General features: G+C 42.9%; 1 protein-coding gene and 1 pseudogene across 1 annotated transcript; both read right to left on the reverse strand.

Moving 5' to 3' along the window:
* Positions 1–232: 232 nt before the first annotated feature.
* GOLGA5 (golgin A5) lies at positions 233–24,564 on the reverse strand. Its single transcript, XM_035107120.2, has 13 exons — positions 24,324–24,564; positions 20,146–20,756; positions 19,117–19,335; positions 17,873–18,092; positions 15,705–15,828; positions 14,850–15,053; positions 13,932–14,102; positions 11,971–12,099; positions 8,060–8,158; positions 6,994–7,219; positions 4,812–4,917; positions 3,437–3,500; positions 233–895 (listed from the first exon to the last, which is right to left on the reverse strand). The coding sequence occupies exons 2-13, from the start codon at positions 20,708–20,710 to the stop codon at positions 815–817; spliced, it is 2,208 nt and encodes a 735-aa protein (XP_034963011.1). The 5' UTR covers positions 20,711–20,756; positions 24,324–24,564; the 3' UTR covers positions 233–814.
* On the reverse strand, positions 23,692–23,805 carry LOC118075644 (U6 spliceosomal RNA; annotated as a pseudogene).
* Positions 24,565–24,713: the final 149 nt, after the last annotated feature.

Raw genomic sequence — 24,713 nt, forward strand, 5'->3', positions numbered from 1 at the left:
TATTAAATGAGCATGATGCTAAGATCGATACCATGAAAATTTGAAGACAGGAAAGATTTAATAAGGCAACTGATGGGCAATGGCAGAGATGCAAAGAACAAAAGGCACTCATATCTAACAGTTGCATATGTACATGACTATACATGACTATCAAAATATGGTTCAAAAATATCCATTTCCTGCATTACTATGGATGACACATTTCCAAAATTCTGAAGGACCAAAGTTAAAGCAATGCATAATATATTCTTTATTTCTCTTTAAAGCTATTTACAGATAAGGTAAATTCTGAGAAGCAGCTGTCTGATCTGTGGTATGAGAGAGCTTATTAAAGAAAAGCTAAATGTATATTTACACAGTTAAAAGGTGCAATAATGAATGAAAGTTCATTTTAGCTTCTAATTACAGTTAGTTTCCCTGATTAGAGCCCATTTCCTGCAGGATCAAAAATACAGTGTGCCCCATATCCATTTATACTTTTCAAAAAATGGTGTTGCTCTACACAGGCTTCATAAGTGTGTGCAATGCTAAGGGAGTGACGAAAGACAGAACAGAGGCTAGAATTCTTTGAATAGCCTTCTCCCCCAGGGATATGGCTTTTGTCTCATGGAAGTGAAAGATACTTAAATTAGAACACCTTGCCAAATAATTTAAGTTTGCCAAAGTAGCAAGGAAACAAATGCAGCCGCTGTCCTGTTTTCCAATGCCAAAACCCCTCTCTCCCTTGCAAATAGTCAGCTGTTGGAGGGTTTTCTCCTTGGCCAACGAAGGTTACATAAGCAATCTAAGTATGTTTCTGTTCCAGAATCGGGTTTTATTTCCCACTTGGATAATCATGATGCATTTCTGGGGTGTAGGTGAGCAAAACAATCATGACCCAGAGGTGAAGCAGCGCCTGGCAAGAGAGAAACAGGAGTTAGTGCACAACACTATGAACTGTAAGAAGCCCAAACACCCTGGGCAGTATTCAACTACCGCATCCCTTCAGAGCATGGATTTCAGCTTGTAGAATTGGGCTCTCTGGGGGCCTCCCATGCACACACCATTTCCAAATCTGTTCCAGATGTTTTGGGGGGACCCCTAGAAAAGATTTAGGGAGTGAGCAGGGAGAAGAGAGGGGAAGAATGTTCTGGTGGAATGAGAGACTTAGCACTATGTTGGATCCCACTCCGGATGCAAAGCCCTGCACAGTTAGGGGAACTTCATCCAATTCCACTCAGGAAACAGCAATGGGACATGTGCTCCCCATAAAACCTCACACGTGCAGATGGGGAACTTGCATTGGCTGGGGGGAAATGCCATACACACAGAGACCTATTTGCATTTGTATATCAGCCCTTCCGCTTAGCAGTACACAGGGCCATTCCATGCTATCCTTTCATCTGCTTTTTGAAGGAAAAATAGAATGGCTCCATAGATGCATATGTACTGGAGGTAAGCTAGGCTGAGAGTGAGAGAGAGACCACTTCAAAGTAAACCCAGTCAGCTTATGGGCCAACAGAGGATTTGAACTCAGATTTTCTCAATGTTCTATCTCTACCTACCCAAGATGCCAAAACGGTTAAAGCAAAAGCTTTTGGAGCAATACAAAATAAGTCAGTTCTGACTTTTCCCCTTTTCCACCGAACCGAGAAGGCGCACGCTTGCATTAGTCATTAGACACGACAAGGGCTCTCAGCGATGGCAAAGTAAAGTGCAGTTTCAGACACGTTATGAAAAGCCTTTCAAATTCTACAGTGACCTTGTGAGTGTCTCCCGTAGGCAGCGACAATGGCTGCTGAAGAGATTATAGATTACATCGTGGAAAAGCCAAACACCCGCTGATACACATTGCAGATGCTAACTGAGCTTGGATATTAATCTAAAGATTTTACTGTTAAGTGGGAGTGGACTTCTGGGTCTGAATAATTTTAAAAGATGGAGGGAAATTAACATGGCCCATTCGATTTAATATTTGGAACTGGCATGGGGGGAATGACTTGTAGGTGTTCAGCTGAAGTGTTTTTCTGCCCCCTGCAGTACGTCACTATTGTGAAGCCAGAAAAATGAAAATCTCAAGACACTCAGTAATATGCTCTCTCGAGAAAGTCATTTTTTCTACAAGTGGAGAGACCAAAAGAAGACAGATGAAAAAGGATTGCTTATATAACACGGCAAGATACCATGACAAAGCACAGGCTGAAGTTCCCTCTAGTGGAAAAGGACAGGAGTTTTACATGCGCTGGGAATTAATTCACCCCTGTAGAGGCGAAACATGCATTCTTTTTGGACAATCATGGCATACAAAAAAAATCTTATCTGTCATGATGATTGAGCAGGAAAACGATGATAGAACATCTGGTTTGCATGCATTCCCAGCACCTCCAGGTAGAGTGGGAATGTCCCTTGGCTGAAATTCTACAGGGTCCCTATGCTAGTCAGTGGAGACAATGCTGAGCTAAATGGGCCAAGTAGGGATGCGGGTGGCGCTGCGGTCTAAATCAGTGAGCCTCTTGAGCTTGCCGATCAGAAGGTCGGCGGTTCGAATCCCCACAACGGGGTGATTCTGTCCCAGCTCTGTCCCAGCTCCTGCCAACCTAGCAGTTTGAAAACATGGCAGTGCAAGTAAATAAATAGGTACCGCTGCAGCGAGAAGGTAAACGGCATTTCTGTGTGTTCTGGTTTCCACCTATAGGATGGTACTGTATGCTTTAGCTGCAAGGAAGCTCTGAGATACAGTCAAATTAGGATAAAAAGTATCATTTTTATTATTAAAATAAAGTTTGTTATGGGTCTAAACAGTGATAGGGTACAAAGAGAGGCACAGCTATGGCAAGACAGCTCCAGGGCTGTGACTATGTGGTCATTGTCCTGAGCTTCCTGGAACAAACTGGCACCAGCCTGCAGTCTGTTTGCTGTGATGGGCTTGGGGTGAGGGTACGGAACAGGATGTTCAGTTTCCTCTCTCAAGGCAGTCCCAGGCGTTCAACCCAAGTGATCTTCCCATGAAAGCTTATCTTCAGGACGGCCATGTGCCTGTTTCAACCTTTGAAAGTTCCTAGCTTCCTATGCTGCAGCCGGCGCCACAGGGCTTCCACTTTGGAAATGCTGCTCTACCAAAAGCAAGTGTTAAGTCAAGCAAAGCAACTACTACTGTCAGAAATGGCACATTGCTACTCAAAGGGAGCAAACTATTATTACTAGTAGTTAAGAGCCAACTGTAAAACTGCACTGAAGCACAAGAGCTTTTTAAAAAAGGCAACAGCCAGCATCTATTGTGCTGCACGATTCCAAGATGCAGCTTGCATAACCTACTTACAGAGCATGCTCAACTGCCAACGTTAATTATATCCCATTTTTCTTGTACATGCCACTCAATGCCTGTCAGATGAAGATTATTTATTATGTAAGAAGGAATAAAACTGCTGTGCTTTCAAAGTAGGCTAAACAGACTCACCATATAAATGATTACAAATACCCTTGCGATGGGATACCGTCGTAGAAAGATTCCAAGTCGAATGCTGCAACCAAATGCAATATCAACATTAGGGAATAATATGTGGTTATTAGCCTGCAGCCATGAACTACTGTTTAAATCATTTCTGGAGCAGTGGTAAATTTTTTAAAACAACAACAACCACCACCACCTGGTAAGACAGGGGCTGGCAACATGGAGCCCGTGGGCACTGCACTCACTCCTGACATGTTCCTGGAAGGTTCCCATCCCCTGCTGAAATTATGCTTGAAAGAAGCATTCTGCCAGAGTCAAGAGAATAGGTTGCAGTATCCAGAGGTGAGGCTTGGGGGGGGCGGCGGCTGTATTCCAGTAGTGGGTGTGGTAAGGCCCACACAAAATAACACACAATGGACATACATTTAAATCTTGGTAATTAAACTCAAGTGTCACTTTCAATTTTCTCCATTAAAAACTTTGTAAATAAATAAATAAAGCCACCCTCTCTAGCAGTTTATCTTTCCTGATTGCACAAAAGGCAAAAATAACTCCAGAATCCTACCAAAAGAAAGCATCAATTCACAGCAGAACGGCAAGTCCTTAGAGCTAATCAAAGCTTCAGACTTCTAAATACAACTGCATCCTGGAAATTTATTGCATGCAATAGCAAAATGCATGGACGCATTTTGCATGTTTAGAAAGAACGAAGGTCTAACTCTCTGCTGAGCCATCTCCCCCCTTCTTTGACCTTCTTGTAACAGAACTTCTTAAAGATCTGTAATGGCACACTTTGCAAAACATCAAACCCTTTCCATCCCAAATGCTCTGTTAAATAGCTGATGGGCAGGAGAGAACTTCCTGGATAAAAATTGGCTGTGGTTCATATCCACCCTGTGGACGGGAGTTCCTCAACCCAGCTCTAAGCCATCAAATGGGGCGTGACAGAACAAAGCATTTTAGAGTTTCCTGCATCATACAGCTCCACACAGATGGGGATAGATTCTGAAGTCCCTATAAGAGGTGGTTGATCTATAGGCCTTATCTTGTTTGTTTACAGAGACAACTTTCATTTGCTTACATATGTAACTTTTCAAGATTAACACAGAATACCTTTTGAGGTTTCAAAGAGCATGGAGAAATGGGACAATGAGAATGATTCCTGCCCCACCAGAGCAGTGACGGCAGAAGAATGCAGATTGGTGGGCTTGTAGGAGAGAACAAGGAGGGCTCTTTACTTCTAAAATGACCGTGTACCAGATTCAGGACCTCCACCTCGCCGATTTTTCAGAATTACGTTTATATCACTAGCCGATACTGTAAGTAGACGGGTGGGGAGGGGAAGGAAAGGCAGAAAACCACAATGGCTTCAATTCCTCACCTAAACTGATCTATACTGCTGGCAGCCTTGCGGACTCTGCCATACATTCCTGCTGCATTAACATCAAGATCACTAAAAAGGACAGGAACATTTCGCATGCGTGCACCTAGATTAAAAACAATTTAAAAATTAGTAGCAGAAAAAAGAATTCATCAACCAGTTAGTAATACTGAAAATCCACATATGGCTTGACATTACTGTGACAAAAAGTGAAAAGGCCTATAGTCTTACTCAAGAGCAGACCTACTGACATTAACCAACATGACTAAGTTAGGTCCCCTCATTTCAATGATTCTACTCTTAAGTAGAACCTATTGGGGATACCACCCAAACACAACACTTGAAGGACCCATCTTAGATGCTACTTGATTTCAACAGCACGCTCATATTTTGAAAGTCACACCGAGTGCTCTGCAATGGAATAAAAATCCCAAGATATTTGTACACACAATTGGGATAGCAGAAGGAGCACATCTTAAGCTCATGTACACAGATAAATGAGATTCATTTTGGGGGAAATGTTACGACTTAAATGTAGTAAGAAGGGGAAGAAAGTATACGACACAGGCTCAACACTTCTGCAGGGGCACTGAAACAAAAAAGCTGGACTGTAAACTAAGGAGTTTTAGCTATCTTGATTGCAGCCAAATGACAAATTAAGATTGCCATCATAAAGACGCAGTTATTCAGAAGTAAGCCTCAATGGAAACAGTGTATCTTATTTTAGAATAAACTGGTTTACGACCGTGCTGCACTGCATTTTGAAAGTACTTCAAATACAGTGGTTCCTCGACTTACGAATTTAATCCGTTCCAAAGGCACCTTCATAGGTCTAAAAATTTGTTAAGTCGAAAAACGCCATTGGAAACGTGATTTCCCATAGGAATGCATTGGAAACGAAAAAATGCATAAGTCGAAAAGTCCCTATCTAAAACCGCCGCGGTCTCCTTTCGGATGTTGAGACATTCGTAAGTGCGCGGCCATTAGCCCCATTCGTATGTCGAAAAATTCAGTTGTCGAGTCGAGGTTCGTAAGTCGAGGTTCGTAAGTCGAGGTACCAAGACTTGCTCATGACTTCCGTAGCCTTTTACTAAACCAGTGTGGGTTTTTTTTTTAACTCTGGCACCAGACACCTTGCTTGCTTCCGAGTTCTGGACTGTGGTACCCTAGTCCAGATGATGGGGTTAAATCTGTAGAGTTGGACCGTTTGATGCTTGGGGGTGGGCTGCTACTGCCATAGAAGAGTGCTGGAATACTTTTTATTCTGAAAATTCTCCTACAACTCTGTCCGGATGAAAGACTTCCCTTGCTAAAATAACTTTTGATAAGATGGAATGTCCTGTTGAGTTTATTGGTTGCATTAAGAACATTAGAACGTAACGAGTAATGAAATTTCTTACTGGGGACAATTGTGATTAAAATCCACACTTTTATGTGTCATTGATGCAGTCACTGATTAATTACACCAAATTGACTGGCTATACTTCCCGTCCTACACAATATTTTGTAATTTCTAGTAGGTTCAAAGTGGAGGTAGTGGGGGGTGGGTGGGCTAAAGACAGCCCCCAACCATGCATAATTATTTTGTGTATATATATATATATATATATATATATATATATATATATATATATATAATTACAAGAAAATCAAAAGAAACTTTTAGAGTGAAAAGCAATTTTAAGAGAAGCAAGCTAATGACTGCATAGGGCTTTTAGTTTTACTATCATTAAGCACCTGACCACAACTTAATAGGAGTGGGGGAGGGGAGAGAATATAAAGTTCAGGTATATTGGCAACAAAATTGCTTGAAAAGAAATTTTAAAAAACACACACACACACCGCCACTTCAATGTGTCTTCCTGTAGCCCACCAAACTCTACAAAAGGGTCAGATTAAACTTTCAATGCTGGTTGTAATCAAATGTTTAACAATAGTTCAATGAAAAGCCCTACACAGTCATTGGCTTGCTTCTCTTAAAACTGCTGTACATGACCAACTCATACTCAGAAAATTCCACTGCAACATTTTGTTGTGGGTCCCATGGGATTCTAACTGGAGGGGGGAAAGCAACACAAACTGCTTAGCTCCCAGCCCATCCATGTACTAACATGGATTTATTTACAATGCACACATCCTTAGTGAACATGATGGTTAGTCGTCAACATGCCTTCATTTTTACCTTCGCCGCCGTCAATTCCCACCATATTAATGGAGGAGCCATTTGTTGAAGGACCTTGGGCAGTCTTCAGCTGCTGCTCCAATCGCTCCAGCTGGTAGACTAAGGAGTTCTTTTCTGTGCTCAGATTCTCCAACATGGTCTGTTTCTGAATTAGTGTCTCCGTCAACTGATGGAGCCGATTCTCCAACTCCGATTGACTGCTGCTACCTAGTGTTTTGTTTGTCAGCTAGGTAGAGGGGAAAGGATAGAGGAGATGAAAACATATTGGTTATCACATAAGAGTGGCATGAATTAAATCAATTTCCCTGTCTGGCTCTCCTTGAACACAAGCAGTGATACAGAGCAATATCACTCACTGCACAACTTGAAGTCCCGAGCAATGCCAGGTACAAGGATGCCAGTATTTAATAGAATCATTTTTTAAAATAAAAAAATACCAACCCAACATCTGGAGCAGTCCCACTGTGATGCCAGGCCAGTGTGATGCCAGCATCCCCCACATCCAAAGCATTTATGTGCTATCACAGGAAACTTTTGGTTTGTTCCAGCATCTACCAGCAGTACGCTGGCTAATAACTCTGTTGTGCTACATTTACACATTCCAAGGAGGTCAAGGGGCTTACTGTTTCTCCCCTTCTTATGAGAAGAAGAAGAAGAAGAGGAAGAAGAGGAAGAAGAGGAAGAAGAGGAAGAAGAGGAAGAGGAAGAGGAAGAGGAGGAAGAAGAAGAAGAAGAAGAAGAAGAAGAAGAAGAAGAAGAAGAAGAAGAAGAAGAAGAAGAAGAAGGGGAGTTTGGATTTGATATCCCGCTTTATCACTACTCGAAGGAGTCTCAAAGCGGCTAACAATCTCCTTTCCCCTCCTCCCCCACAACAGACACCCTGTGAGGTGGGTGGGGCTGAGAGACTTCAGAGAAGTGTGACTAGCCCAAGGTCACCCAGCAGCTGCATGTGGAGGTGCGGAGACACGAACCCGGTTCCCCAGATTACAAGTCTACCGCTCTTAACCACTACACCACACTGGCTTAACCACTACACCACACTGGAATTAAAGTCTACTCAAGTTACCTGGTTTCTCAGCTTCTGAATTTCCTCTTCTCTGTCCGATATCCGACTCTGCAGAGTATTCTTTGTCCGGTACAGTTCTTCTTCAGTGTAACGTAGCTCCTGGAAAAGAAATGCATCCAGCAATGATGGTTAAAATGGGATGGTTAAGCAAACTCTTGCTTCCTTATACCACTCACTACCAGGTCCCTTTGCTTTTTACCAATGGATTGTTGTTTCCACATCCACAGCTGAAAGGGTATGCCAGAGTTGAGAAAAAAGCATGTTAAGGCTATCCAAGGCTGAATAAAATTATGGGCAATGAAATACAGTGCCAGCCATATAGATGAATGGCTGATCACAAAAGAATGGTACAAGTGGGGAACAGCTCCAACATGCTTTGTTTCTTTAGTGGTGAAAAGTTGACGTTTCACATCTAGATGTTCCCCTGCCTCATTTCTTGGCATTCCTTGCACACCGGCTTCATCTGATGTGAGTTCTGCATGGTGACAGAGACACCTACAGACTCTCAAGTCTGTTAGCAACATCCTCCGGGTATTAATATGCAAACAAATGAGCGGAACTTGATCAGGGGCCCTTTTCAGAACATGCCTCTTCTTGGAAACTACAACTCGGGGCACTGTGAAATGACATGAGTATGACATAGGATGAAGACCTTGAATGAAATGGGCCTAGGGGATCCATAATGATGCGTTTTTAAGGATGGGGATTGTGGAGAAGTGTTTTGGCATTGTTGGCCCTTAGAATATGGACGGAAGCACCCTCCACCAAACTGGCAGGGACCACCCCAGGCTACCCAGTACATCAAATGTGGGGCTGCCTCTTGGAATACTAATACTGCCCCAAAAATATCCTTTATGGTTCCAAAGTTACAATATAGCACTCTGTCAGGTAGAGAGAGTGGGAGTTTAGTGGCCACCTGCACTTTGGGAGTGTGTGTGTATAGGAGTTTTGCCTGTTTAGGAGAGGGATTCTGAACAATTCCAGTTTTTCTTCTGTGAAATAAGAATTTGGTGGTGCTCACAACACTTTCTTAGATTTCCAAAGTGTTTCCTTTGTCCCAAAAAGGCAGGGGATCCTTGCCAGTCTATTTGAAAGGCCCGTCACTTCACAAGGACAGGACTGCTGAGCAACCTGCTCAGCAGAGAGGACATCTATTACGGAAACGAGCCTGAGTGAACTGGCATTCCCCCTTTGCATGCAATTAACATGACTGGGGTGGGACTGATGGGAGCTATAGTTCCAACAATATCTGAAGGGCCAAAGGTTCCCCATGCCTGCTTACAAGGGAGTTTGTACTACATATTCCAGACTTATTCTGCAAGCTAGAAAGGCATCATTTAAGCAACAAGTGCCCCTCCGGTCACATGCGGTCAGTGGATCAAGGGCTGCATGCCTTGTGTTCAGTACTGCAATTATTATTTCATTTATGAACATATGCATATATTTAAAAATCACTACTTATATAAAAACCAAATTCAAATTTGTTTGCACATACAACTGAACAAAAGCCATTAAAATGAGTTAAACGTCATTTTCAAATCCAATACGGACTGAGAAAGATCTCCATTCTGAAGCAGGAAAGTCTTCAACAGATGCCAAAAGGACAAGAGTGATGGCACCTACCTGACATGTACAGTAAGTGCTCTTTAATGACTTTAAGGCAGGGCTACACTGTTGGCAGATTTCATCCTCATTTTCAAACTATTTAACCCAAGTATTGCTTAGAAATAACAAGCAAGAAGGCTGAAGCGAATTACATCCAACACTCATGTGCTAAAACAAGCCCATTCAAATGGATGAGCCAGGGTACATTTAAGAGTTTCCACCTCAGAGCCAAAGCACGGGCTAAAAACAGACAGTCCATCCAACTGCAACAGGGCACACCATATGGCTTCATAATACTATAATAATAAACATTATGCAGCTGCTTTCCGAGAGCAAACGTAGATCTTTTGCCTTTTCATTAGTTCAGCCTGCCACTCTCTAGTTAATATGGAATTTCTGGGAGGACAAGTAATCCTGTAAGATGGAGAGTTCCAACCAGGTAAAGCAAATTAAACCTTTTTCACTCCCCGTGACTTTGTCTTCATCTCACAATACACACGATGAAAACAAAAAACAAACGAGAAAGATTCATGAGATACAGGGAAACCGATCTGTTTCCAAGTGAGCATTGGCAGGACCTTTCGAGTCAGGTTAGATCAGTGTTTCTCAACCTTTTTTGGGCCACGGCACATTTGTTCCGTGAAAAAAATCACGAGGCACACCACCATTAAAAAAGTTTAAAAAATTAACTCTGTGCCGCCCTATATTATAATTATGACTGTAAGAAACACTTGCCAAATATTGCTTTCCGGCGGGTCAGTGCTGAGTATTGGCGGCCGCCAGGCTCGTTTGCACTGAGCTTTGGGAAAGAGGAAGAGAAATATTGCTTTCCAGTGGGTTAGTGTATTGGCGGCCGCCAGGCACGTGACAATGCAAATCGCCCTTCTCGTCGCTGCACGTCGCGGCACACCAGCCAGCGTCTCGTGGCACACTAGTGTGCCGCAGAACAGCGGTTGAGAAACGCTGGGTTAGATTACAACTTTTTGGAGGGCTCTTCAATGACCTTGTCAAGGGTTCCTAACATCAAAATTATGTGCAGAAGCACACCATGATTTCCATTAATGTATGAACACCATAGCTGTGGTGGTAAGCACTCCATGTCCCTGTCTGCAGGACCATTGCAGTGTATCATTCAGTAGCAGGCTCTTTATAGAAGCAGTTGGATTTCTACCAAAATTGGGGTTTTTAAAGATCAAACCGAACACTCTGAGCCAGGAAGTGAACAGGCAACTACCGTAGTGCAAATGTGCAAAATATACATTTTCATACGTGCAAAACAAACAGAAGCTCCAAACAGTCTTCAAAGATCTACATTGGCTCCCAGTACGTTTCCGAGCACAGTTCAAAGTGTTGGTGCTGACCTTTAAAGCCCTAAACGGCCTCGGTCCAGTATACCTGAAGGAGCGTCTCCACCCCCATCGTTCTGCCCGGACACTGAGGTCCAGCACCGAGGGCCTTCTGGCGGTTCCCTCGTTGCGAGAAGCCAAGTTGCAGGGAACTAGGCAGAGGGCCTTCTCGGTAGTGGCGCCCGCCCTGTGGAACGCCCTCCCATCAAATGTCAAAGAGAAAAACAACTACCAGACTTTTAGAAGACATCTGAAGGCAGCCCTGTTTAGGGAGGCTTTTAATGTTTAATCCATTATTGTATTTAATTTTTCTATTGGAAGCCGCCCAGAGTGGCTGGGGAAACCCAGCCAGATGGGTGTGGTATAAATAATAAATTATTAATTATTATTATTATTTATTATTATTATTCAAAGGCAGCACATTGTAGTAATCCAAACTGGAAGTGACCTGGACATGAATGACTCTGTCCAGATTGTGGCTTCTCAAAGGAAGGGCACTCACAGCCAACAACCACCCTGACCTTCCGGAAGTAAGACTGGATCTAGGGACACTCCCTGGTGGCTTAATTTGATTCTGAGGGGAGAATGCAACCCCATCCAAAATGGCTGAACACTTACTCTGAGATTACAAGAAACTAACCTGAACCAACAGCACTTCTTTGTCTAGATTTTGGTTTGGTAGCTGGGGTCTTTATGGGCTCAGGGAGTTTAATGGCCACCTTTATTTCAGAGGCTCAAATCCTTGCAGTTCTAAAGGATTTTTAATTTTTAAAAGTCTGTTTAATAAAAAGTTATAATCCTGTCCTGCTACATAGACTTCATTCAGTAGGGTCAATAAGCACCTGTTAATCACACCTTCCTCAATTCCCTCAGATCACCAGCCAAAATAGTTTTTTCCAAGTTCTGGGTGGCAGGAAATATTTAAGTATGGCGAAACGATAACCTCTTTCCAACACTTACCTGTTTCTGTCTCTCTAGTTCAGCTTCCACTTCTTGCCTGGATGCTTTTTGTGTTGCAATTTGATCCTGCAATTCTTGAATCTGTTCTCTTGTGGACTCGGCTTCGTTTATCTGCTGGGTTTCCATATCCTGCATTATAAGGAAATGTTACTTATGTATGCAATATCATAAATGGCAACTCTTATGAGCAGGAGCAAGTGGCCCTATCTTCATAGCACACAGAGCCAAGCTTATCACAAGACCCCTCTTAGTAAGCACCAGCAACTCCCTGTGCTGGGAAACTGGGAGAGCGATGGTGCTCCACTTGCATCACCTCACCAGCCAGGACTGGTTGCGCATGATAACTGCAGGGTGGTCCTTGCAACACAACACTTTCCCCCCTCAGCAACTGGCTTGTGTGCCAAGGCAGTCCCACTGGGAGCAACTCCAGAGACCATGGAGAAGTGTGGCGAACTGCACATGCAGTCTCCTGAGTGATGTGCTGGTGGTGCTTCATCAGAGTACTGGAAAGGCCAACTTCTTGCCGAAGAGATTAAGCAGAAGCTAGATAGCTGCTAATTATTGTATTTTAATATTCCGCTGGAAGCCGCCCAGAGTGGCCGGGGAAACCCAGCCAGATGGGCGGGGTATAAATAATAAATTATCATCATCATCATCATCATCATCATCATCATCATCAGAGTGCTGTAATACTGTAATGGATTTCCTTCACTGACAGTGGGGTGGACCAGATGTCATTTGAAGTCTCTTCCAGCTTTACTGCTAGGTGTAATCTGAACTTCTATCTTTTAATATATGGTGGCCAATGCTTCAAATCTCTCTGCCAGTAGCTGGAGGCGCCCAGTCTTGTATCCTAGGGAAAAGTGGCAGATGAACACTATCTCTCTCTCTCTCTCACACACACACACACACACACACACACACATTCTCTATGCATCCTGCCCTTCCTCCCCACAATATCTCAAATGGAAGCACCTGTGGCCAATGGGGGCAGCCACCTTGAAGCATTGGGCTGAAGATAGGGTTGGTTTAATTTAATGAACAAGAAGGTAGCACTGGGGCAGTGCAGATGAATTTTATTTCTCACATTTGTGTAATAACACTTTCCTTCCTTTGTATGGTTATCCTATTTTATCCTCACATAACCACCTTGCGAGGTTAAGTTAGACTGAGGGGGCTTGGCTCATGGGTCACTTTGCAAGCTTTAAGGCTGAGAAGATGATTTGAATCGGGCACATCCTGCTCCAAAAGCCACACCCCAGCCATTCTCATTGTTGTTGTTGTTGTTGTTAAGTTAAATTTATATCCTGCCCTTCCTCTCAATGGAGCCCCACGGTAGTTCTCTTTCTCTTCCCCAAGCCCTACTCAGTCAATAAAAGATTAAACCTCCGGCATCTTTAGGCTAGTGTTGGCAAAGAGGCCTGGCCAAATCCCTGGAGAGCCACTGGCACTCAGTGTAGACAATACTGAACTAGACAGACTAACGGCCAAGATTTGGTGCAAGGAAGTTTCCTCTGCTCATGATTCTTGTGCCACATTAACCTAGCTGGACCCTGCATTTCTGACCCCGTGCAAAGCAGAACAGGTCTGTTCCTTGATGCCACCCCGGCTACCTACAGAGACGTGCACCTGGCACCCTCACTACCAACTTTTAGGCAACAGGAAAATATGTTAAGACCTTTCCAAGGCATTTGGTTCTTAACTGGGATCAAAAAGTATGACCACGTGCTAGCCTGTAGTGGTGTTCATTTTTTAGTAGGTGAGGTAGGGTTTTGTCCTTTGCTGCAGGATGAGCGCTTTTAGTAAATGCCATCATTTTATTCTTTTCAGTGTTTGTTTTAAACTTTTTAAAATGTAAATTGGTTAGAGATATTTTATGTAGTAAGCAAGAGTAGTAACGTAGTAGTAGTAGTAGTAGTAGTAAGAAGCAGCAGAAGCAGCATCTACGGATGTTATAATACCTGCAATTCTGTTCTCAGTTGCTGTATCTGCCCCCGCAGTTTTTGCAATTCCTCCCTTTGCATATCGTTCTCGTGCCTTAGTTCCTCCAACTCCATGATGCTTGTGGTTTGGCTATCCAGACCTTCAATGCCAGACCCTTCTTTCAGGCTGTTTATCAGCTTCTCCTTTGACTGAGATTTAAAACATAATTTTACTTATTCATATTAGCTGCTTAATTATTGTTGTTGTTTTTTTTACAAAAATGAACATTACAGCCATGCATAAAACAACCTAACATATAGAAGTAATGTTAATGAAATTGCAAAGTAATAATCAGAATCTATGCTTGATCGCACACACTTTAAAAAGAAAATACCTTACATTTACTACCCCAGAAGGGCTCACTTTGAATTTGGCAACAACAGGACTTGAAGGTGATGGCAGCTCCCTGTTGTTCATCCTCAGCAGCTGTTACTTGGAGGGATACTAACTCTGTAACTAGTTACGTGTTCTCGCCAACCAACCCCCATAGCTGGGAAACAACTATTTTCGATGAAAGGGGTGCTGCCATGCTAGTTTTATTGTAATTATTGGTATGGTGTAAATATATTTTCTATATGTATATTGTTTAATTTTTGTCAATGTTTATTTGTTTTTTAATTATTGCTTTTTCTAGGTTCTTAGCAGCTCTTAAGTTTATCTGTAAGATGCCTTGAATCCCGCCAGGGGAAAAGGTGGAGTGAGTAAGTGCATAAGTACATAATAATAATAATACCTGAAGGTTTCCCTTAGCAGCCCCAGCTATCAGTAAAACATGACTGCATACGTATCTTTGTGGATAAGGCCTGGGTTACTTCGTACGAACATTTTTATTTTTAAAGAGATAAAAAAAGGGGGGACACCTTGGTATGAATTTTGAGCCAATAAATTTGCTTCACCTGGAGTATGCGTGTAGCCTTTTGTTTGTAGTCTACCAGTTCCTGCCTAGCAGACTCCAAGCCGCTCTTGGCCATTTTGACTTGCTGCTGAAATTCATCTGCCCTCCGCTTCTCCTCTGCAGATTTCCTCTCTGCTGCAATAACTCCTTCAGCCAAGTTCTGACGCTCAGCTTCCAACTTACCGAGCCGAGCCACATACTCGTTCTGCAAAGGAAAGGTTAGTGTTTATCACAACTTCAAAACAATAAAAAGAGACGTAGAGAAAAAATGAGAAAAATGGTGGAATTGATTCCACCCCTTTCCACCAAAGCTCTCCCCTGCGGACTGAAAATTGGCTCTGGAGGGTGTGAGGAAGAAAGAAAGAAAGAAAGAAAGAAAGAAAGAAAGAAAGAAAGAAAGAAAGAAAGAAAGAAAGAAAGAAAGGAAGGAAGGAAGGAAGGAAGGAAGGAAGGAAGGTGATCCTGCTCCATAGTGACTATTTATAATGTACATATGCAAAGGCTGTAGCTCAGTGACAGCACAAAGAAAGGTCCCAGGTACAATCCTCTTAGTAACAAAATAGGCTTCCAAGCAGTTTACAAATAATAGAAACCTATTACACAAACCATCCATAATTAAGAGATAAAATCTATATACAAGTAGGGCTGAGATGGACTCCTGTCTGAAAGCCAGGACATCTGCTGCTGGTCAGTGTCAATGATACTGAGCTAGGTGGACAAATGGGCAGACTCTGCATGAGGGGTGCTTAGGGAGGAGAAGCATCGCCAAGATTTGAAGGCACTTTGCTGCACTCTGTCAATTGCAGTTCCTCAATCACTGAAGTGAAGCACCAGCTTCCAAGTTTGCTGTTCTAACCTGCATCTGTTTGTAGCCTTCCTGCTCCCGTCTGAGCGCAGACTCTGCATCATGTAATCTCTCTTGAAGAGTCTGGAGAGCTTGATTGTGCAGGCTATTCCCTTCACTGTTATCCTGTATTATTCTGGAGAGGAAGACAGCAAAGTGAAAGACAGTGAAACAGATGTGAAGATATCAAGACACAATCCATAGCAATGCCATCTTTTCCACAGTATTGTAAAATTACTTCTACTTTGGGAGTGCGGAACCTTTTTGTGTGTGTTGTGGACAGGATCCTTATCTGTTCCCGATCCAGCAGCTCAACTTTGACAGGTGGGTGCAACAGTTCACCTGCCAATCATGTGATGCCATTATGCTGCCAGACAATTGACTGGTGGGTTATCCTACCCACCCATGGGAGGCCCATGCGCAAGCACTTAGGAACTACTGTGGAAGGGGCTTTGCCCACCCTATGCTTGCCAGTGCTGAGCACATGTCAGGCAAAGCTGCTTTTTGAAGGGATGAGCTGCGCAACCATGTTCCCCACAGGAAAGCCTGTTGCACAGCAGGTCTAGCAGGCTTAGAGTCAACAGACATCAGCTGAGGGGCAATGACATGAACCATGCTGCATTATCCTATTTTTCACAACGATCCAGCCACATCTCTGCCTGCCCCACATATGACAGCAGGTGGATGCAGTTTAGGGGGAAAGCCTCACTGAACAAATCAGGACCTGAGCTGGGCCAAACCTGGCCTCCAGGCCAGAGGTTCCTTACTCTCATTCTACTCAGTCCTATTCAACATTTCCTCCACAGTATTTTTCTAGTTTAGTGCCTAGCTTTCACAAAAAAAAGTCTCAATTAAAAACAAAACACCGAGCCAAATGTTATATTGCATACTTTCCCCCTCTGTGTTTTTTCCAAGTTTATAAAGGGGAAATTAATCTCAAGGCTAACAAACTACCAACTACATTTTCAAGTTTGTTTGCCTGTTCAAAGGAAAATTAGTTATTTGACAAGGAGAGTGACTGCATTTGGGTTCTTTGCTTTCTTTCATTTTTCCAGAGAAGAAAAACTCAACATTACAAGACTCCTGCAGGATCAGATTAAAAGTCTCTGGTATCCCATGAGAATCAACCAGATGCACCTGGGAAACCCATCAGCAAGACAACAGCTCTCTCCTGCTGTTGTTCCCTGGCAATAAGTGCTCCAGTGCATGGCACCTCTAACACTAGAGGTAACGTATTGCCACCATCATTAGTAACGACTGAGAGTCTTAACCTCTAAGAATTTGTCTGAATTCATCCCAGTTTCTACAAACCGAATGAAGGAGGAAGAGCCACCTTAAAACTGAACACTTCCCAATGCAGAGAATGCAAACAGATTTTCCATCTGTTCTGTTTTCTAAGTAACAGTCACCAGTACTACATAATGAGCTGGGCCTTAATACCTCGGGGAGCTTAAGAAGCAGCTTGCAACACTAAATGATGATGCTGTTATTGAGAAAAACAAGAGGTGCAATGAGCTCACATCCCCCCCCCCCCTTTTAGGAACCCTGAAGGAGCCTGGATTGATGCATTTCAGCCAATGGGCTTTCAGGAGCCGTCCATTCTCCACCTCCAGAGAGGAACTGCACACTCCAGTGAAAATCAGGCCCTATTTAAATGAGCCACTGTTCCGGGGTGGCTCCCACATCACAAGGGACATGAGTAAGATCTCCACAGAGAGTGTTTGGGCAGATTCCATGGTTCGAAACCACACCTGCAGATGTCACAGATTAGGTTTCAAAATCATGCAAGCTGGCCAAACCACATAGAAGCAACTTTGGTAGTTGCGGCAGCAGCTTCTACACCACTAAATTTATCAGTTGAATCAGGCCCTCAGCACAGCATATGAGCACCCTCCATTATAGACAGAAGAATTACCGCTGGAGCAATCTGATTGATGCCTTTGAGGATAAAGCCAATGATCAGGTTATTGAGAGATACAAAAATTTGATTTCTCTAATTCTGGGTTTCTCAAACTTGGGTCTCCAGCTGTTTTTGGACTACAATTCCCATCATCCCTGACCACTGGTCCTGCAGGCTAGGAGGAATGATGGGAGTTGTAGTCCAACAGCTGAAGACCCAAGTTTGGGAAACCCTGCTCTAGTTAAATAATAATAATAAGGCAAGAAGAATATATTAGTACCGTGATTTTTCACTCTGCACTGTTTCCAATGCTTTAGTACGTGAATTGAGAAGCTGATCGGCTTCCTGTAACCTCACTTTCAGGACAGCCAGCTGGGAATCCTTGGCGGCAACGGCTTCTGTCAGATCATCCACTTGAGCTTGAAGTTCCCGAACGAGCCTGTCATTGTTTGAATGGTCAACATTCCACTTTTCAACTCTTGCTCGGGCACTGTTTAATTCTGCAAAAGTTTAAGTCAGCAGACATCAAGGTGATTGACAAGGTTGTTTGTATAGTTACAGTTTGTGTAGCATGATTTTGCCAGTGATTAGAAATTAGGACACTAAATATAAAAGTAAATAAGCAGTGTTTTGTCCCAATTCAGATATACTGGGCAGTTTCAAATCAACATGCCCCTTCAGCACAAGGATTTCCACTTGTGTAACGGAACTCCCCCTCTCCTCCTCCTCAATCTGTTCTGAACATTCTCTAGCCCCCCCCAGAGCAGATCTGGGGAGAGTGAGGAGAAAGGAGAGGGGAAGCTGCTTTGCACCAGTGGAAATCCCTGCACTAACAGGACATGTTTCTTGGATACCACTGACTTGTACCCAGACTTTGCTCCCACCAACACAAAGAGGGAGTATGCTTTTGTCAGCTCCCTTTTAGAAGAGCATCCCTTGGAGCTTCTTCTAAAATCTGCTATGGAAGACTGGGGAACCCTTTGAAACAGTGCAGTGGGTGGTGCTGGGGACAAACGCGGCCTGCCCCAACTGCCCTGCTTCCGCTGGATCAAAAGTCATCCATGGACAGAAATAGTCCTTCTGTTTGTGGAGGGTGAAGCCTCAATGACACCCAGTGTTACCAATTTCTTAAGGACAGTTAGGAAATGGGGCCTATAAATACCTGAAATAAATAAATAACATTATTAAGCAAAACAATAGAAATGTGTAAAATGAAGTCTTAAGGACTGAAGACACTTGTAAAAATACAAAACAAGGTTCTCACTAGTGTGGAGAATCCAGCAAAGACATTCAGGAGGGAGAATATGTCAGTATAATATGTCCCTGCTATTTCCTCCAATGGGAACTCTGGATCCAACCCCATAGCAATAATAATAATACTTGGAATTTTTATAGCACGTTTCAAGTGTTCAGAGTGCTTTACATAAATTATCTGAGCACCATTCCCAAACATTTGCTATATCACCCTCAAACAATTTCCAAAGGTGCTAATAGCGTGAAATGTCAAGGCTATAAATCCTCTACCTGTTTGTGTTTCTTTGGCTCGCTGAATTAATGATGCCATTTCTTGATTTAAAGATTGCACTTCATTCCGCAGAAGCTGATTCTCAAGGCGAAGATTGGACAACTCGTGCAATTTCCCATCATTAGGTGCGAGGCTGGGGTTAGCTTCTGCAGTTGGCAATGGGTCTTTTTTAACATCCACATCAGTCTCCAGTCCAGAACTGGAACTATCCAGAGTATCTGTATAGAAAGCCACATTTAAAGCAAGCACATCTCTTTGCAGACCTACTTTCTACAATGAACAGAACAGCGCAATCCTATGCCTGTCTGCTCAGCTTGCATTTCATAATTTTCAGGTAAGTAATACAGTGGTACCTCAAGTTACAAACGCCTCAGGTTACACATGCTTCAGGTTACAAACTCTGCTAACCTGGAAGAGTTACTGTGAGTTGAGAACTTTGCCCCAAGATGAGAACAGAAATCGTGTGCCGGCAGTGCAGCAGCAGCAAGAGGCCCTATTAGTGAAAGCACACCTCTAGTTAAGAACAGTTTCAGGTTAAGAACGGACCCCTGGAACAAATTAAGTTCGTAACTAGAGGTATCACTGTACACAGAAAATATAAACTATTTATTACTATCATATTAATTTATACTCAGCCCTTCCTCTCAAAGATACAAAGACCTTTAAAATTAAGAGCTGCTATTGTGTTAACTAGAAAAACTCCATATAGATTTGATCATTGTTGAAAGATTCACTGATGCTGCTGGCCAAATATGTAAGTCTCGCAAAAAACCCCCAAACATCAGGGGATGGCGGGGAATTTCAGAAAGAAATGGTACTTGCAGCACACATGTACCAAGGAAACATAAGAGTCAAACATGTACAAGGCATATGTACCTATTTGATCACATGGGTCAATGGTAAAATCTAACAGGCTAGAAGACACAAGAGACAGGGCATTTTCAGTGGTAGCCCCATTATAATAAAACTCCTCTCACCACTACCACACTTTAACATATTCCTTAACCTCTGTAGTTATGCTTAACTACCATTGCCTTGACTCCGAAGGGAAGCGTCTTCACCGGTTTTGACACTCTGTGAACTTGCTGACACGGAGCTGATGCTTGAAGTCCGAGAGTGGTTTTGAGAAGCAGCTGCTCTGCTTTTCTCTCGTTTAAGGTCCATTTTCCCATTTGGTTCCTTTTCAGAGCTATTGAGAAAGTCAAACAGGAGTTCATCGTTGGGTTCAGACTTTTTCCTTCTCACAAACTGGGAAGACACTCTAGGCACGGATGCTGCCTCTGAGGAAGGGGAAGATTCCATGGATAACCTGGACGATGCTTTAACATTGGCGGTTCCTGCCAGGATTGTTGCCTTTTGATGTTTAATATTATCTGCTGCCGAGGAGACAAAGCCAGACTTAGATGATGCTTGATACTGCTGATCCCGAGTCTGTTGGTGCACTTTGGGGAACTCGCCGACATCATCCAAGGTGCTATTGTTGTAATTTGCATTGCCAGAACTCTCTTTCTTGCTCAAAGCAGATGCAGCACCTTGATCCACCTTGTTGAGAAGATCCTCTGCCTTTCCAGCCAAGTCAGCAAACCAAGACATAATGATAGTAAAAAATTATATGGAATTTGAAGATCCAATATTCGCCCTGGTGGGAGAAGAAAAAAGTCAAACAATGGGATTTTTAGATCACACATAGATTATTATTATTATTATTATTATTATTATTATTATTATTATTATTATCTAAAGCATTCAGCTGGTATTTCCTTCAGGTTGCCACGCAAAGTCAATTTTGTAGAGCTTGGTGGAGGAAGTTGTTCCATCACCACATAAACCGGAGCTGGAACCCAACAAATTCAACATTTCTCTTATTCTTTAAAATTATATCCTCAATGAAAGTGTCAGGTAGAAGGGCAAAGCTATCTAACGTGGTACATTTATGGAAAGCATCTCCATGTCACTCAGCAGTACTTCTAGAGGTCCATGGGTTTCAACACAGATCTAACTCAATCACACAGAAAGAAAGAATGTCCCATTCAGTGAGCAAAAGGGATGAGTGGGGGAGAAGTATAGCTTAGTTGGTAGAGCATGAGACTCTTATTAATTTCAGGGTCATGGGTTCAAGTTCCACATTGGGCAAAAAAAATTCCTGCATTGCAGGGGATGGACTCGAAGATCCACATGGTCCCTTCCAACTCTACAATTTTGTGACCTTGACTGCACTGGTGGAGTTGGACTATGGGGACATAAGCTATGAGATGAAGAAAGTTATATCGTAGCTCAGACATGCATTCCTTTTGCTCCACAAATCACTTTCTATGAGATTATGGAAGATCTGTCTGTAAACATGTGTATTGGATGCAATGACATAACATTTGGTGCTTGCAGGTGCATGTGTGGATTTTGAGAATTATTAAAAGCAGACAAATGGCAGACAGATTTACACAAGACACAATTCACTGTGAAGCTCTTCTGTGCAAGTCATGCTGAAATCAATGGAAGCTGTGCCAGAGACAAATTTGGACATATCAGCCTTTTTATTTACAATAAATCCAAATAGAATTCTATATTAGATCAGTTCAAATGCCAAACAGTTTTCTCCAAGGAAGAAGGTTACAAAACAGTACTGGTTTAAGTATTTATATATGACAAGTTCATCTACTCCACTGCTGGAAAATGTGACCAGAAATATGAATAAAGATCAGTCAAAAATATTATTAAGTTTGTTTGGTTGAGCTACCACACCTCATTTGGGTCCATCCACACAATAATTTATTCTTCATATGAGCAATTCTGGCCTCAATAAAAATGTTACATTTCTCTAGGAAACACTTATAAAATATCGAAAACCTTCTGAGTGTTAAAGGTAAAGGGATCCTTGACCATTAGGTCCAGTCATGACCAACTTTGATGTGCTTTCGAACTGCTAGGTGGGCAGGAGCTGGGACCAAGCAAGAGGAGCTCACCCCGTCGCGGGGATTCGAACCACCGACCTTCTGATCGGCAAGCCCTAGGCTTTGTGGTTTAACCCACAGCGCCACCCGCGTCCCAACCTTCTAAGTGTTATACAGCTATTAAAACATAAGAAATTCCCTGTCTGCAGGTTCACAATCCAATAAATATGATACAAAAGGGGAAAGGATGGAGAACAAAAAGGGAAGCAAGCAAAAATTAGGAAGTCACAGCAGTGTGGTATTATAATTAATAATAATAATAATAATAATAATAATAATAATAATTTTATTATTTATAGAGTGTGGGGAAGTACAGCTGCTCCTTCTCTACCCAATAGATGGGGCCAGGTTTGTCTCCCCCTTGCTATGACGTTCATCCAGGGAGGCAAATGTATGAAAAAAATCACAGAAACAGGCAGGCATCACCAAATCCTTGGATCAAGGCAGCAGATTTTTAAACCTCTACCATCATGAAAACAGCTGAAAGCCATATCAGTGATTGCTCCACTCATGTTTTACATAAATGGATTCCAGGCCTGGGGGTGGTTGCAACTGCACATCTGGAGGAAAACCCAAACATATTTTGTAAAAAAAAACCAACATAGCCAAGTTATTTTTAAATATATAGCACTCTACAATTGTCTTTTTACAAAGCCACAACCTTGGCACACCCTTGCCTGCCATGTAGATTTAATTGTGTGGGTGTTTCTTCTAGTGCACAGGAGGGACATGTTTCAAGAATAAAAACAACATGTGGGTAGGTCCAGAAATTGGCATAAATACTGAGATGTGCATTGTTATTTGCTCAAACTCCAGTCAGTCAATCAATCAATCAATAATACTCCTTTTCTCCTATTCCATTTGTTTGCCTTTGAAATTTTAATCTTGCTCATCAGATCCTGCTCTGCTAAAGACTCCATCTTTTCCCAGAGATATTACCTCAGCCTTAATTTCTGCCTCATGCCCTCACTGCAGCCAGTAAATTCCACAACGCTCCCAGCCCTCTTCTTCCTACCTCCTATTTCCTTCTCTATATTTGACCCACACACTCCTCTCTACGCCAACCACCTCACCTCCTTAACAAAGAGCAGTTCTACAATGGCAGTAATTCCACCACAGTAGGGTTGCCACCTTTTTTAAAAAAATTGTCAGGCAGGCTCCTGTGCCTTTTCCAGCTGAACGCCAATAAGCTCTTTTTTGGAAGGCAGAATCTCTCTTTCTGCTGCAGTTCTCTGCAGGGGGTGGGGTGTAGTTTCACCTGCTAAATCTCAACCTAGTTCACAATTAGCAGCTTCACTGTCTGCAGGTTCACAATCTGCAGACCTTTACACTGATTTGAAGCCAGTATGTGTCCTTCTTAAAAGAGGCTCCCGAGAGGCCAGAGGGACATTGCTGGAACAACTCTTGGGTTGGGGCAACTGGCTAAAATGTTTTAAACGGTTCTAATTTTGGTTCCTCTGTTTTAATTTTGTCGGGTTGATGTTGGTTAAATGTTTAGTTTGGGGTTGGTGGTTATTTTAATTTGGGTATAACTATAAACAGTTTATTATTGTTGCTATCATTGCTTTCTATTGATTTATTGGTTTGTCTGTTGCTCGTATGGGATATTTTGGGTTTTTGTTTGTTTGTTTATAGGAACGCTTCACGAATTTGTGTGTCATCCTTGCACAGGCGCCATGCTAATCTTCGCTGTATTGTTCAAAAAAATTTTTTTCGTATATGTGCTGCTGAAGCGAGCACAGGATGTTTTGTTTTTTAATGTTTGATGCTGTTTTGTTTTTATAGATGTTGTAAGCTGCCCAGAGTGGCTGGGAAAGATGGGTGGGATATAAATGGGGGGGGAAATATTATTATTATGGACGGGATGGAAAGAAGAGCCAGAGGGAAAAATGGGCTTTAAATAAATTGTTCTTAATTGTTCTTAATGATGATGATGATGATGCAAGGCTATGACCTGGAAAGATCAGGATCCAAATCACCATTCAACCATTAGGCCCACGGGTTGATTTCGAGCCTCTCAGCCCAACCTACCTCGCAGGGCCGTTGTGGGGATGAAATGGGAGAAGCGTGTGAGCGACCTTGGACGAAAAAGACTATAAACGCCGGTGTAAGCATAAACAAATAAAATCGCAATCGCGCGGTATTAGCCGCTCCACAAGACACAGCGAAATTACACCACAGCAGATAACCTAATTACTTTTATTTTTTATTTTTATTTTATATTTCCAAACCCCGCTCCCAGGTAGGCCTCTGCTTACCCTCGCGGCCTCACTTCATGTCGGCTCCTACCCCAGATCTCCGAAGCCAAGGAGCCCACGCTGGACCCACGACGCCGAGGAAAGGAGCGAGGCAACACAAAAGCCGACAGCGGCAGCAGCTACTCCCCAGGCCGCAGTCTAGACAGGGCTCCCCGGATCCATCTTCCGGGAGACGTGGCCACTAACCCGCGGGCACCAGGACCCAGCAGCGTCAGCCTCACGTCGGCGATCCCTTCGCAAGGCGGCTGACCCGTGAGGAAGTGACGCGAGCACGCATGTCGGTGGTGGCCGCGCCCCCGTTACGTAGAAAGTGTATAGAGTATAGGGTCACGTTTAGAGTAGCCCGTGGAGCTAAAATGTACCCGAACTTTCTTTGCTTTCTCCTTCTTT

The sequence above is a fragment of the Zootoca vivipara genome, chromosome 1 (genome assembly GCF_963506605.1).
Source record: "Zootoca vivipara chromosome 1, rZooViv1.1, whole genome shotgun sequence".
In the NCBI taxonomy this organism is placed as follows: Eukaryota; Metazoa; Chordata; class Lepidosauria; order Squamata; family Lacertidae; genus Zootoca; species Zootoca vivipara.